This window comes from Rhodamnia argentea, chromosome 3 (genome assembly GCF_020921035.1).
Source record: "Rhodamnia argentea isolate NSW1041297 chromosome 3, ASM2092103v1, whole genome shotgun sequence".
NCBI classification, from domain to species: domain Eukaryota; kingdom Viridiplantae; phylum Streptophyta; class Magnoliopsida; order Myrtales; family Myrtaceae; genus Rhodamnia; species Rhodamnia argentea.
Genome location: NC_063152.1, coordinates 31,863,424 through 31,879,918, shown reverse-complemented (window position 1 = coordinate 31,879,918; position 16,495 = coordinate 31,863,424). Strand labels below are relative to the sequence as shown.

Here is a 16,495-nt window from a genome sequence, read left to right as displayed (position 1 = left end):
ATGATAATTTGGATAAGAAAGATTGTGAAATATGTTTATAAGCAAAGATGGCTAAGAAATCGTTCTTAAAAGTAGAAAGATCTACTAAAGTACTTGAACTTGTGTTTTACGAAATCTGCGAATTAAATGGTGTAATAACTAGAGGCATAAATCGTTATTTGATTACATTTATCGATGATTACTCTAGATATACTCATGTTTACCTAATGAAATAAAAAAAAATCAAGCTTTTGATATGCTCAAGATATACAAGGCTATTTTTGAAGATCAAAGGGACGCAAAAATCAAGGTTTTGAGAAGCGATCGTGGAGAAGAATATTTCTCATTAGACTTTTCTGCATTTTGTAAAGAAAATGGTATTGTGCATCAAGCAAGTGCACATTATGCACCACAACAAAATGGATTGGAAGAAAGAAAGAATCAAATTTTGGTGGTTATGTTTAATTCCATGACCTTACAAGCACAATTGCCATAAATCCGTAGGGAGAAGCACTTCTTACTGCATGTCATATTCACAACAAAATTCCTTCAAAGAAATTTAAGATATCTCCATATGAATTATGGAAAGGAAGGGTACCAAATATCCAATACTTTACAGTATGGGATGTCTTGCATACTATAGAGTTCCCGATCCTAAACGAACTAAATTAGGACCAAGAGCATTGAAAGGTGTGTTTATTGGATATGCTGAAAATTCTAAGGCTTATCTCTTATTGGATGTTGTATCTAATGTAATTGTGGAATCAAGAGATGTTGAATTTCTTGAACACAAGTTTCTTAAAGATTCAAGTGATACTTCATCATATTCACAAATAGCAATTGATGTAAGCAATCCTTCATCAATTAAAAGAAAACTATTTGATTCGGCAAGTGAGCCAAGGAGAAGTCAATGAGTGAAGAAAGCAAAAGATTTCGATTCTGATTTTGTAACTCTCATAGTAGAAGGAGATAGGAAAAATGTTCTGAATAAATTACCCATGTTATTTTAGTTGAATGAAGATCCAAGGACATTCGATGAAGCAATGGCAACTAGAGATGCATCATTTTGTAAAGAAGCAATTAATGATGGAATAGATTCGATTATTGCTCACAATACATGGACAATAGTAGACTTGCCTCCTAAATCAAATCCAATTGGATGCAAGTGGGTATCTAGAAGAAAGTATAACCCTGAAGGTACATTACAAACCTTTAAGGCAAGGTTGGTAGCAAATAGTTATAAGCAGAAAAAGGGAATTGATTACTTTGATACATACGCATAGTTGCTCGAATAACATCTATTAGAGTTCTATTGGCTTTGTCATCAATTTATAAATTGCATGTGCATCAAATGGATGTTAAAACAACTTTTCTAAATGGTAAATTAGAAGAGGAGATATATGTGGAACAGCTTGAAGGTTTTGTTCTACTTGGAAATGAGAATAATGTTTGTAAGTTAAATAAATCATTATATGGTTTGAAGCAAGCACCGAAACAATGGCATGAAAAATTTGATTTAGTGATTTTATCAAATGGATTTAAACATAACAATATTGATAAGTGCATTTACTCAAAATTTACTAAAGAGTTTGGAGTTATAATCTGCTTATATGTAGATGATATGTGATTGTTGGTACAACTATGCATGGTATAGATGAAATTAAAAGGTATCTATCTTTTCAATTTAAAATGAAAGATTTGGGAGAAGTGGATACAATTTTGGGTATCAAAGTAATCAAACATAGTGGGGGTTATGCTTTAAGTCAAGGCCACTATGTGAATAAAATCATTCAAAGAATATCAGCACTTGGGAATCAACGAGACAAATGTATTATATGATGTATCAATGAAATTGATGAAAAATATTGGACAACCTTTAGCACAATTAGAATATGCTAGTGTGATTGAAAGTTTGATGGATGCTATGCACTACACTAGACCGGATATAGCTTTCCTTGTCTGTAAATTATCCAGATTTATTAGTAATCCCAGTACTATACATTGGAAGGCCATAAGTAGAATTCTTGGTTATTGAAAGAAAATAATATATTATGGTCTATTTTGTAAAAGACAACCAGCAGTATTGGAAGGATATTCAGATGCTAGTTGGATAACTAACATAATTGATAACAAGTCAAAATCTAGATGGGTTTCAAGCTTGCGAATGGTGCGGTCTCTTGGGCATCAAAGAAGCAAACTTGTATAGCTCATTCAACGATGGAATATGAATTTATAGCACTATCGGTGGCTGGTAAAGGAGCTAAATGGCTGGTGAATTTTCTATTGGACATAGAGTTGTGGCTACAATCAATGGCAGCCATACTTTTACATTGTGATAGTGAGGCAACTATGTCTAGGGCATATAATAAAATATACAATGAAAAATCTAGACATATTAGTTTGTGACATGAGTATGTTCGACAACTAATTACTAATGGAATTATTTCAAATAATAAATATTTGAACAAATAATAACTTGGCCGATCCATTCACTAAAGGACCCTCGAGAGGTTTAATAAATAGCACTGCCAAAGTAATGGGTCTTAGACCAATTGATAATAGTCAAGTATAGTGGAAACCCAACTTTATAATTTCTTAATGAAATTATTAAAGTTAAATGGGTAACAAGCTATTGCAACTTGACGGTGAACGAGTACTATGGCACAAGGTTGGTACTCATGCAAAGTTAGGAGGATGAGTGTAGGAGAACACCCTTAATAAGGTTCAAGGTTTTTAGCAAGGGAATGCTAATGTGATAAATTAAGGACTTCACCTATATAAATATAAGAAGTGGTGCCACTTCAACAAAAGTTGGATGAACTTTGTAAAATGCGGGAGGGAGCACAAGGCCATAAAAGTGCTGAGGCATGGGAAAATTCTAACAGAATGTATGTAAATTCGTGTGTGTGATAGTTTGATTAGCAAATGCAATCATAGTTCAAAATTTTATCTACCATTGATTTCGTTAATGAAATTATTTACACTAATTGAAGGTTCAAATCTTAACAGATACCTTCTTGTATGTATGTATTTATGTAAATTAGTGTAGATAACAAACTAAGTGGAGGATTGTTGAAATAGTTTGTTATCATAAAGATATGACTCTTCAATGAAAAGAGATGACTCTTTGTTTCGAAAGAGATGTTATTGACAGTTTTGAAAGGAAGTTATTTTAAATGTGAAGAGTGGTGATAGTTAGGGATAAGGTACCTATTCCCAAGAGTTGTATTGATTTGGTATCTTTGAATGGACACCAAATCGTACGTTATTGATATTAATCACAACTGTTCATAACTTCACGGATATATAACTCTTTTCGTCTTTTCTCTTTTATACACGCACAACGCATTCAACATGAAATTTCCAAGAGAGAGATTGAGTAATTGCTGAACTTATTTCTCTGCGAGATTGAGTAATTGCTGAACTTATTTCTCTGCGGCTTTGGTGTCTATCCTGGAGGTATATTTGTTCTAAACCTGGCAGCAACAAAAGTGGGGCAAATAATACTTTAAGGACAGTGATCGTTATCATGCATCAAAGCATCAAGGATCTATTTCTACTTCTCTATCTTCATCAGATTCTCAAGTTTACCCCAACAATGACATCCATGGACAGTATAGAAAGATGTTCTTTAGGTGTGCCCGTTATTTGTTCACACTCTCGGTATTGCGTAGCTACATCGTCTAACATTATGACAGATCCTGTCTTTGTGGAATGAGTGAGTCTCTGTGACAGGTATGTACCGAGTTGATTTATCTTTAAGAATTATTTGCTTTGTTTGCTTTGTATCTTTATCTTGAAGTTATGTACCTTTCTTTCGAGTGAAATGAAAACTTTCCTTGTGACCAAAATAAATAAATAAATGGCATGAAGAAATAAGACTCACAAGAAATAAACAAAGCCGGACATCATCTTAGGAAAAGGCTAAAAAGCTTTTGACTCTACTTCACTCTCGTCATGCATCGAGTCATCGGTCTAGTCGGAGAACCCGAACCCCGTAAACCTCTTAGAAAAAAAAATCGTCCATTACGTATGTTGTATCTATCATCTCATCACCTTGGCCGATGATTCTACCTATTTCAAATGGTTAGCATCATCCAAAAGACTTCCTCGTAGTTGGGCCGGGAGAGATTCGGTCGAGGTCCGAGGATACATTGAATTTAATACATTACGTCTTCTTGATGTGCATAGATCGATTTTCCCTTAGACTCTCACCGTTGATGAGTGGCTACATCTAACATTGGATCTAAATTGAAAAGAATCTCTTTGTTAATGTCCTTCATGCATAATTCATTTTACAGTTCCAAAACTATTCACATGCTTCTATTATTCTACTCATGCTTAATCATCTTACAAGTTTCCTTTTTTATGAACACTTTCAACTAATCCTAACAATAACATCAAAATTGTGCCTAAGTACAAACATGCAGGTCTTCCTAGAGTAGTTATCCACATAATCCTGAAACTCTTCTTCAAAAGAAATTGCAACAACCCACGAAAATCCAAGTAGATCAACTCTACAATCTCTATGGTATCTCTAATAGTCATGTTGAATTGTAATTTCCGCCATTTCGATAAGTCACACTACCTACATACATTCAATTTTTGATGCGGTTGGTTTTTCAACCACACAATAAATTCATTTCCCTCGGAACCTTCAGGATTCTCTCGTTAATGAGCCCAAGACTCATACGTCACAATTTTAACTCTCGAACATATGTATCCACCACCTTTGCAATGAAATCTATCACTGTATCACCAAATTCATATCGACCACTATGTTTGATTCCTCTTGTTATCACTAAGGAATCCCGAACAACATTTGGAACTCCACCTTTTCAAGGGGAAAATTACCAAAAAATCGAAAACCTATTGCAATTTTGCAAATTCAGTCCCAAATCATTTTATGCCAAGTCATTCCCGAACCTTTTACATTTTTGTCAATTCAGTCTATTTGGCCTACGAACAACGACGTGAATAATTTTCAATAGCATTCTAATATATTTTTTATTCTTTCTTTTTTTTTCTTTTCATTGTTGCCGATGAGGGTCGCTGGAGCCGAGTGGCCGCCGGGCGAAGCCATCACGACCACGGGCGAAGCCGCCTTGCCCGGATCTAGGCAAGGGCAAGACCGACCTTGCTCTAATCCGAGCGAGGTGGCCTTGCCCGAGACTACGCCTCACGAACCCGGGCCATCGCAATGCTCGGCCAGCCTCTTTAGGGCCTTGTCGGCCGTGAGCCAAGGTGGCCATGGCCTCCCCAACCACGAGCGAGGCCGGCGAGGGTCACGAAGCTCTCATGACAGCCCTTGCCGGTGGCCGGCGAGTTTCACCGGCCACAGTTGGAAGAAAAACTAAAGAAAACAAATAGTCAAAAATGTATTAAAAAAAGTTCAAAAAGCTATTAAAATATTAAGAAAACTAACAGCGGATAAATTTATTACAAGTGTACCGGTTTGGAATTTTTTATAGTTAAAAAATAATTTGAGGTAAATTTATTATAAATGTCCCAACTTGAGATTTTTTGTGGTATTAACTCTTTTTTAATTATTTAAAATAGTGTTTTCGCCCGATTTATTTACCAAATTTTGTTTACATTCCTTACACAAACTTTTATTTAAGAGACTTTTTCCAATTATTTGTTAGCTCGAAACAAGATGATTACTTAGTTGGAGAAAGCATAAATTAAATCACCTAAATTAAACTTAGACGTTTTGTATAACATTTGGTAAATTTAAAATGAGCTTAAGAAATGTTAATAAAAAGTTGATCATCGCTTTGACCACTTTTTCGGTTTTAATCGGCCGGATATTTTAGAACATCCAACATGAAAGGTTTTGGGAGACAAAAGATCAGCCTCAAGCACCCACATCCACATTAGTATTAGTCTTCATGATCTCCCTGCTCATACCGTTTTAGCTTCAGCTACACGCTTGAACAACACATCTTTCAATTTTCCGTCCTTTGGCTCAGAGAGCCTCAATCTCAAGCTCCTAGACATTCGGGGGAATGCCTCTGTGCTATCTCCTGACCTAAATCTCAACCCAATCCAGCGGAACCGGGAGCCCGAACAGGGAATGCGGCCAAGCTACGTATTGCAAGAAAGTGCATCTTTGGGACAAGGCCACGGGGATTGCGGTAAATTTTGTTGCCCAGTTTGTGTTTGGCATTGGATGGCCTTCTTTGTTGCCCCTCGGGGCTCCACATGCGACATGGGAGAAGCATATCTAGGTCTTCCTTAGGGCTCTTATGTCGTGATCGAGGTTGACACTTTCAAGATGTTGGGAGCAGGCCAACATGTTCGGGATTTGATTTAAAAGATCCGGATGATTGCTCTTCAAGAATATCTAATATGAAGGAGTCATATTGTGGTACGACGCTAAAAAGGAATAATAGCAGGATAGAATCAATTTTAGTGATTGCCCAAATTAGAGGAATTCCAATCCTTTTAGGAGATTTCTAATCAAGAGTTGATTGCAAAATCAATTAGGTAAGATTTTAATTTGGTTGGAGACCTACCACTAGAAATAGAGCGATTGGATGGAGGAGTGTGCACTAGAAAATACTCTAGAGAGATTGCAAAAATTCTCAACAATGTGTAAACACGTGGGATCTTGAAAGTTCATCAAATGAGTGTGTTTTGTGACAATTGTGAGGATTTATTGAGAGAGAGAGATGTCGTTAGAGTGTCAATTGTAATCCTTTGATCATAGTAGAGCAATTCTTGGACCAACGTCCCGTGATTTTTCCCACATTGGGTTTTCCATGTAAAAACTTGTAGTGTATCGTTCTTCTTGTTTCTTGTTGTTGTGTTATTTATGTTCATTCTCCAAAGAGATAAAAGCCCACATATTGCGAGAATCTGACAGTTAAAATTTCGCTGCGATTGATTGCGATCCAAATTAATTTACAACAAAATGGTATCAGAGCTGGGGTTTTAAAAGATATCAGAAGACAAGGACAACATGATCAAGCTCACGGTTACAAATTATGCAATATGGAGGTACAAGATGGAGGATCATCTGTACATCAAAGGCCTGCAAAGGCCGATCAAGACAAGAATGCCTCCAAAGGGTTTGGTAAAGACTCCGGCACTAGTCCCCAAAGCACCAATAGCTAGAGAGGTAGGAGAAGACTCCTCAAAAACCTTGAAATTCACAGCAGAAGAAGAAGAGGAGGAGGATGAGTGGACTACCCTCAACAAAAGATGTGTTGCCACCGTCGGAAAGTGGCTTGATCATAGCATCTTTGAAAAATTCACCCAAGAAGACAAGGCTTATGTTTTATGGAGAAATCTGGAATGGACATACGCGGGGATCTCAAAACATAACAAGCTTGATAAAAAGGAGTCGTACATGGAGTACAAAGATGGAACAAATGTCTCTGAACACTTTCAAGAATCTCTAGGATGGGAATGTTCCGCATGCTGGTATAGATTTAAACAACATCAAGTCCGCAGCCAATGTCACCTTCCCATGGTTGAACAAAACCGTGAATGGTGGGTTGGTTAATGTTGAAGTTTGTTTGTTAAAACAAAAGCTGCCTTTTCAATCCCACATAGGATAGAAAGTAGGGTGCAAGTCTCTTTATTAGTTAGAAGGCCACAATAGTCTTTCGGAATAAAGAAATGGGCAAGTGAGCTGACCCCACTATACCCGCGTGCGGGTGCGCGATTATTAGACGCACTTAGCACTTTACACGCTTGCGCGCCGCGGACGGAAATAAACCTTAATTATTATTTTTTCTTTTTCTAAATCAATTTTTTTATATATTTATATTCTATATTATTAATCATGACTGTTCAGATATGAACAATTGCGTCCAAATGGCGGTTGTCACTTACGAACGGTTGTGTTCGAATGATTGTTGTCACTCACGAACAGTCATGTCCGAATGGTAATGTTTCGGACATGAATTGGTGTGATGTTTCGGACATGAATAGGAACGTTCGTACATGGGCAATTTGGACACCAAGAGGTGTGTTCCATTAGTATTATATAAAGGACAATTCTGTTCAATTTCTGTGGACAACTTTTATTCTTTCGTTTTCCTTCAAAAGAGAGACAACCAATTTTCATTGTTTCGTAGAGAGTTTTTGGAGATTTACTGGAATTGCTATCCAGTAATCTCATCGCGACTTTGTTGTATCCTGAAGGGAATTTGCCAGAAACCTATAGCAACTTTGTGGGGCAAATTGATCCTAAAAGAGAGTGATTACACGCCTCAAAGTCCGACCACATTGTTACTACATTCCATTACTTTTTCCAAAAGTTAATGTTGTATAACGTAGGACTTACGTTCAAGAAATTTGAGCGTCTTGTTGATGGATGCTGATGGGAATTCAAGTAACTCAGTCAGTCTTTACCATGCCCCACTCAGCTTAAGGGACTATTTGCCAGAGTCGGTGGATGTTGGTTTCTCAACTGCCACTCATGGGAATTTAGGTCCCGTTTACAGGTCCAGACGTAAGAGGTTACCAACTCTTGGTTGAGGTGGCTACTTTATACTCACGGCGGGTGTCCTTGGATCGGTGGTGATCGTTATCACTTCATTTGCTTGGTAGGTCGAAAGGCGACCATCCATACCCCGATCAATGATTGGCCAGAGGGAGATAATGAAACTAAGACAACCGAAGAGAACCGATTGAGACCGAGAGAGGTGGAGGAAGCCACCGACCGTAGCATGAAATCAACTGAAGAGCTCGAGAAGTAGAGGGGACCCAAGAAGCTCTCCAATGAAGAGTTTGAAGAGCGTGACTCTTTTGAAGATGATAGGATTTTGGGGAAAGGAGGTTTCGGGATGGTGTACGCAGGGCACATAAGAGACGGTCGCACAAGGATCGCGGTGAAGATAATAAATCCTGATTCGCACAAAGGGACAAAGGAGTATGCATCCGAGGTGATGTCGTTAAGCCAACTTAGGCACAAAAACTTGATGCAACTTATGGGCTACTGTCACGAGGCGAATAACTTCGCTCTGGTGTACGAATTCTTGAGAGGAGTTAGCTTCGAGGACAGATCTTTAAGGGCAGAATAACCCTGTTGACGTGGGAAAGGAGGTATAACATCACTCGGGGATTGGCCTCGGCACCGCACTACCTACACGAACAATGTGATCAATGCGTGATCCATAGGGATATCAAATCCAGCAACACCATGCTCGATGACAAGTTCAACACCAAATTGGGAGATTTCGGATTCGCTAGGCTAGCTGACCACGCCAGAGGGCTAAAAACAACCGAATTAATAGGAACACTGGGTTACTTGGCTCCGGAATTCTATCAAACGGGTAAGGCAAATAAGGAATCCGATGTCTACGGTTTCAGAGTCGTCCTTTTGGAAATAGTATGCGGGAGAAGAGTCATCGGCTTGGCATGAGGCCAACCAGGCCTAGTGGAGTGGGTTTGGAAGCAATGTGGGCGCAGGAAGTTGCTCGATGCCGTGGACTCCAGACTCAGCAGAAATTCCGACAAGAAACAGGTGAAAGCCTTGATGATAACGGGGCTTTGGTGTGGTCATCCCATTGTTAGCTCTCGGCCTTCGATTGAAGCCGCAATGGCCGTTTTGAGTTTGAAGGCAAGGCATCCCGACCTCCCCTCCAATGTGCCCCCTGTCCCAACATATGAGTTCGCCGAAGGTCTCGCCGAGATGCTTTTGGCTTTAGGTCAAGTCACGAGGTACCAACAAAGGAAATAAACAGGAGGAGTTCCGGCCGCGACAAAACCAATTGTTGTATCAGGAGATGGTCGACAGAAGGTACGATGATGCTAATAACGTCACCGAAATTCTCATGAATCTCTTTTTTTTTTTTGGGTGGGGGGCGTCCAATTCATGTTCAATATCATAGGAGTGATGAAATTCTCCGAAATTCTCATGAGGAGTGATGAAATATCATATAAGTGGTCGATGTGTCGTGTTCTTATGTCATGTAAGCGATGCTACCTTCTTTATTCACTGCGTACATTGATATTCATTTTATCGTCATCTAATTGAAATTCATTCATTTGTATCTTTTCCAAAAATGAATAATCTATAATATCCCCCATCGTTTCAATACGAAAAGAGAAATAAAACGGGGGCCTCTGTAGTAGCAACCCGCCGACACTTTTATGAAATTATAAACTCTTTTTTAACAATATTCAAATTACCATTTTTTCTTATCTTTATTACCAACTTCCATAGCATTCACTGTCAGCTTTAAACTCACCAACTCTTACAGGAATTCTCGAATCTTAATTTGAGTGTCTTTCAAATTTTTCTTTTCAATTAATTGCCAACTTGTCTTGAGTTAACAACTTCCATATTTTAATTTTTTTAAGGGTTGAGAGTCTTGAGACCATAAAAAATCTCAAAATGGTAGATCAGAGCCATACTTATCCCAATTTTATTTTAAGATTTTGGTAGATTTGTCACGGATGTACCAGTTTGAAATTTTTTATGATATGAAAATTAGTTTGGAGAGTAAATGTGGTATGGGTGTGCCGGTATGGGATTCTTCGCAACAAAAAATTTAGCTTTGGTTAAATATGGTATGTGTGTACTAGTTTGAGATTTTTTGAACTACTAGCCCATTTTTATTATCATCTCTTTTATCATTTACTTATTTTTGTTTTTCATTTCTTACATATGCCTTGATATGAAGTTACCAATTTTTATTTTGAGTCTTCATAACTTTTCATCCATTAGAGTACCGACTAGTTTTAGTTTACCATTTGGATTTCCTACCAGTGTCCACTTTTTTCCTGAATTTACCAACTTCTCTATTGAGTTACCAATTTTTATTTGCCTTACATATCAACAGTAAAATTTACGAACTATTTTAGAATTACCAACTATAAGTAGAGTTATTATCAATTTTCTTCTATCAAGTTACCGATTAGTGCTGCGTTACCAACTTTTATTGAGTCAGTTAACAACTTAGCAAAGTCTATTTGTTTTTTTTTTCCTAAGTTTTCAAGTTCTCTTATCTTTGTTGCTAAAAAAAGTTCTCTTATCTCTGACAGAAACTAATTTTAATTTATTAAAAAAAATTAGCGGTTAAAACTTACAATCGAGCTATTTCATAAAAGTACCAACATTCATTTGTATGACTTATTAAATTTTCTTCAGTTAAGTAATCAATTAGTTTTGAATTACTAGCTCTTATTTGAATTACTACCAATTTTAGCTATATATTTACTTAAAATTCACCAATGAGTTATCACCTTCCTTAATTATTGAGTTGTTCTACCAACTCTTTTTAAAAATTACCAACCTTAATTAGAGTGATTTTTATTTTTCTCCGATGAAGTTCTCATATAGTTTTGTGTTACCAATTCTTATTTGAGTTAGTTACAAATGTTACTTTGGTCGTTGTCAATATCTCTTATATTTGACAAAAAAAGAAATTTCTATCATTAATTACTAAATTTACCTTTCATATCAACTGCTTATATTTACAAACTACCAGCCTTTATTTGTGTGACTTATCAACTTTTCTCCAATTAAGGTACTCACTAGTTTTCAGTTATCGATTCTCATTGGAGTTGCTTACTGCAAGCCTCAATTAGAGTGATTATGAACTTTTCTCCGCTTAAGTTACCAATTTACTACCAACTTCTCTTATCTATACAATTTTGTTTCCTTTTTCCAACTTCACTTAAATTTCTTTTTTTTTTATTTGTGGTTCACTTAAATTTCTTATAAACATCTTAAATTTACTAATTAGGTTACTAGTTAAGTTTATCAATTCTCATTTGAGTTTTGACCAAAAAAAAGAAACTCTCATTTGAGTTGCTCACCAACTTTTTATTATCTTTGCTAATTTGTCCAATTTCCATGTTGAGTTACCATTTCATTCGCCTTATGTACCAATCATTCTCTACAATTAAGCTAAAAACTAGTTTTGCCAAGCAACTTTTATTTGAGTTAGTTATCAACATTTTTTTCTTTCTTAATTATAAACTTTCTCTTATCTTTGACAAAAAAAAAAAAAAATAGAATAATCTTATCTTTTACCAACTTTACTTATTGTTACAAGGCACTACCATTATCAACAATCATGTGAAATTACCCACATTGATTTAAGTGACTTTTACCAAATTTTTTTATCGGCTAAGAAACCAAATAGAGAAGTCGGTAAATTTAAAAAACCAAATAAACATTGGTAACTTTTGAGAATTGGTAGCTCAAAACTTGTTAATTACTAGAAAAATTGACATATAAATCGGCAAAAAGACATCTCAAGTGTCAATATTTATGTACAGAGCTCACTTTAGTGTCAATATTTTTTTTTTTGGATCACTTAAATGCAATTTTTTTCAAAAGCGATTATTTAAGTGCCAACTCCGGTGAGGTCACCGGAATTTCTCGTCGTTGGCACAAAAATGATTGTTTTTTCTCTGATTTGGTACTTAAGTGATTCCAAAAAAAAAAAATATTGGCACCAAAGTAAGTGCTGTACACAAATATTGACATTTGATGTGTCATTACGCCCATATAAATCGTTTAAATTAAAGTTTGTAATTTCATTTAACAAGTGATAAATTTAAGATGTAGTTAAGAAAGGTAATTTAAAGTTGATAAAGATTATCAAAGTCGGTAATTAAAAGAAAAAAACGCTTCATATATAACTCAAATGATAGTTGGTAATTAATCAGAGAAAAAAATGATTAGTTACCGTAATGAAGGTTAGTAATTTATAAAAAGAGTTGGTAAATTTGAGGCGTCACAAAGAAATGCATACAAAAATTTGTAATCAATAAGAAAGAGTTATATTTTCCCATCGCATAGGTTCTTCCAAAAAGACATGGACATCGCCTTTGAATTGATCAAAAAGACAGAGCGGCAAAAACTAAAATCTTCTATATGTAATTTGTTTTCACATCGACAAATAAGACAAACGGAAGGCTTGGCTCAATATAGAGTCATTGATCTACGATTTTCGTCTGATGACGCCCTTAATTATTTTTAAATCCGCCACCCAACCATCGATTTTGAACAGAAAATGGATGTATTGTGGGCTTCGCTTAAAGCTGAAAGCCCATTCTCCGCTAAACATAAGAAAGATCATTGCTGGGGACTTGAGTTAAATAACACCGACACCAATACACGATACGGCATGACATGACACGTCGATATGTTATTACTCCAAATATAGAGAATTCCGACATGTTAAAACACGTTATGTATTAATGTATAAAAATATCAGCAGTGAGTTTCTTCTTCTTTTATTAGGAATTTTTTTTCCGTCGAAATTGCTCATGCCTCATTAATTCAAAACAAGTTCGTGAACATCCAAACATAAATATCGAACATGGATAGTGGGGGGGTAAAGAAACCAATTAAAAGGGAGTTAATTTTTCGGCTTGGCATTCACCACCCAGTCGGCGAGCCTATTAGCTACTCTTGGACAAAATTGCAGCCGCACAAAGCCGAGTCGGCCTAGCTTATGTTAGGAATTTACGATTAGATTTTTTTACGTTGACTGGATATATTAATTTTGGGGTGGCTGGGTGTATGAATTAAGTATATATTTTTGATAGATTTATATTTTGACCCCTAATTTATTGGAAATGCTTGTTGAAATGGCGTGTCGAGATGCTGGACTTGAATGTCGGCGGCATGTCCGGAACACCGACCAATGACCACATGTCGGTCGAATATCGGAGTGTCTCAGAGTGTCGAAGAGTGTTCGACACAATACGGAAGCCTCCGGAAAGTATCGGTGCTTCCTAAGACTTGGGGCGACTTCCTTTCCCTGAAAACAAAAATCTTAGTAATCGACAATCTGTCTATAGTTACACTCCACCTTGTTTTCCTGGGATTCTCCGTTTCTTGGGGGACCACAATGGGAAATTTACCCATTAACCCAAATCATTGGGCCAACTTTATGAATAATTGCACAGAATAGGTTGGATTAATGGGTAATTTGACATTTTGGACCACCAACCCATCTATTTCAGAATTCTACATTACCCATCTATTTCGTCAGCATTCTACGATCTGGTGGTCTGAAATGTCAAATTACCTCCCCATCGTGTTTCTGATGTTTTATGTTTCCTGGGAACATCCTCCCGCATAAGATAAACTAGACATTACAGCCGGCCGTTCTCAACCTTGTTCTGCTGTCTTTCTTCAGCGCACGGTTCGCCGAGCCTATTTCTAGGTTCCACTAGAATCCCACCGAGCGAGTGCACTTTCCGGCTCGTAAGAGTTGGGCTCACCCCGGCGATTGTTACTTTGCCACCAGAGCTTGGCGGCCGCACTGCCTTTTTCAGTTTTCATCACCAAGCGGTGAGAATGATGGATCAAGCTTCCACATCCACATTAGTACTAGTCTTTATGATCTCTCTGCTCAAACCCTTTGCAGCTTCAGCCTCCCACTTTAACAAAACATCTTTCAATTTCCCATCCTTTGGGTACAAGAACCTCAATATCTTACACACTCAGATTGCCTTTGCGATGCCCCCTAACCTATATCTCAGCCCAATGCTACCGAACCATGACCCGAGCGGGGATTGCGGGCAAGCTACGTATTCCAGGGAAGTGCATCTTTGGGACAAGGCCGCAGGGAATGCGGCAGATTTCACTGCCCAGTTTGTATTCGGCATGGAATCTCAAAATAGGAACACTTCCGGCGACAGGTTGGCTTTCTTTGATGCTCCTCCGGGCTCGGCCGTGTCATGTGACTTGGGAGGAGAATGTCGAGGTCTCCCCAAGGGTTCTTTCGTCGCGAACAGGGTTGACACTTTCAAGAATCCCTGGGATGGGGATGTGCCACATGTTGGTATAGATTTAAACAACATCAGGTCCGCAGCCAATGTCACCGTCACATGGTTGAACGGAACCATGGATGGCCGATTGGTTAATGCTTCGATAACATACGACTCAAAGGCGAAAAATTGGAGCGTTATCTTGGTGGATGCTAATGGGAATTCCAATAACTCAGTCAGTCTTCACTATGCCCCACTAGACTTAAGTGAGTATTTGCCAGAGTGGGTCGATGTTGGTTTCTCAGCTGCGACTGGAGCTGCATATGAGTTTCACATGGTCCACTCATGGGAATTTAGCTCCAGTTTGCGCCTTTGGCCGGAAAAGACTGCTTTATCTTTGTTGCAGTGGCTGCTCATAGCCATCGGCAGCATCGGTATATTGGCAGTGATCATTCTCGCTTCATTTGCCTGGGTACGTTATAGGCCAAAAGGCAACCGTCCATACCCGATCAGTGATTTGCCAGAGGGAGATAATGGACCTAAGACAACCAAAGGGAACGGATCGAGACCGGGAGAGGTGGAGGAAGCTGGCCATCGTAGCGTGAAATTAACTGAAGAGCTCGAGAATTTCTGTGGACCCAAGAAGTTCTCCTATGAAGAGTTGACGACCGCGACCGATTCTTTCGCACAGGGCAGGATCTTGGGGAAAGGCGGTTTCGGGATGGTGTACGAAGGGCACATAAGAGACGGTCGCACAAGGATCGCTGTAAAGATAATAAAACCCAATTCACACCAAGGGAAAAAGGAGTATGTATCCGAGGTGATGTCGTTAAGCCAACTTAGGCACAAAAACTTGGTGCAACTCATAGGCTACTGTCACGAGGCGGATAACTTGGCCCTGGTTTACGAGTTCATGAGAGGAGGTAGCTTGGAGGATCATCTGTTTAACAGCAGAACCTTGTTGACGTGGGAAAGGAGGTATAACATCGCCTGGGGACTGGCCTCGGGGCTGCACTACCTGCACGAACAATGCAATCAATGCGTGATCCACAGGGATATCAAATCCAGCAACACTATGCTCGATGAAAAGCTCAACGCCAAATTGGGAGATTTCGGATTGGCCAGGCTGGTCGACCATGCCAGAGGGCCAGACACAACCGAATTGATAGGAACACCGGGTTACTTGGCTCCGGAATGCTATCAAACAGGTAAGGGAACTAAGGAATCCGACATCTACGGTTTCGGAGTGGTCCTTTTGGAAATAGTATGTGGGAAAAGAGTCTTCGACTCGGAACTAGCAGAGCAAAGCCTCGGCCTCGTTCAGTGGGTTTGGAAGCTTTATGGGTGGCGGAGCTGGAGCCGGACCAGGCGCTGGCACAGGAATTTTCTCGGTGCAGTGGACAAAAGGCTCGGCAAGGATTTCGACGGGAAACAGGCGGAGGCCTTGATGATTGTGGGGCTGTGGTGTGCTCATCCCGTTGCTGCGTCTCGGCCTTCGGTCGAAGCGGCAATGTCCGTCTTGGACTTGAAAGCAGAGCCTCCCAAGCTCCCCTCGAAGATGCCAGTCTTCAACATATAATTTGACCCGAAGGTCTCGTCTCGATTGCGTTTAGCTTCAAGCAAATGCCTCGCTCTGTAAATTATCGAAAAGCTGTTGTCCTCGCCTTTCTCATTCAGCACTAATTGTAATGTTGAGCGCCCATGCTTTCAGATTAAGATCCTGTCAAAACCGTGTCATTTCACGGGAGATCTCGAGTTGCAATTGGAGTCAATTATACCAATTTAGTTCTAAATCTTTTTATATTTTGCCGACTAAGTCTATCCA

The 16,495-nt window shown here is 38.5% G+C and overlaps 2 protein-coding genes across 2 annotated transcripts; both read left to right on the top strand.

The window, feature by feature from the left end:
* Window positions 1-6,943: 6,943 nt before the first annotated feature.
* On the top strand, window positions 6,944-9,014 carry LOC115746457. Its single transcript, XM_048275675.1, has 3 exons — window positions 6,944-7,357; window positions 8,269-8,443; window positions 8,746-9,014. Exons 1-3 carry the CDS (start codon window positions 6,944-6,946, stop codon window positions 9,012-9,014), a joined length of 858 nt encoding a protein of 285 aa, XP_048131632.1.
* Window positions 9,015-14,419: 5,405 nt separating this feature from the next.
* On the top strand, window positions 14,420-16,249 carry LOC125314176 (L-type lectin-domain containing receptor kinase IX.1-like). Its single transcript, XM_048275674.1, has one exon. The coding sequence runs from the start codon at window positions 14,420-14,422 to the stop codon at window positions 16,247-16,249; it is 1,830 nt and encodes a 609-aa protein (XP_048131631.1).
* The last annotated feature ends 246 nt before the right edge of the window (window positions 16,250-16,495 follow it).

Coding starts and splice junctions, on each gene's coding strand:
- LOC115746457 (XM_048275675.1), top strand. CDS start 6,944: ATGATCAAGCTCACGGTTACAAATTATGCAATATGGAGGTACAAGATG. Junction 7,358..8,268: donor AGTACAAAGATGGAACAAAT/GTCTCTGAACAC, acceptor TGTATAACGTAG/GACTTACGTTCAAGAAATTT. Junction 8,444..8,745: donor TCCCGTTTACAGGTCCAGAC/GTAAGAGGTTAC, acceptor ACTCTTTTGAAG/ATGATAGGATTTTGGGGAAA.
- LOC125314176 (XM_048275674.1), top strand. CDS start 14,420: ATGCCCCCTAACCTATATCTCAGCCCAATGCTACCGAACCATGACCCG.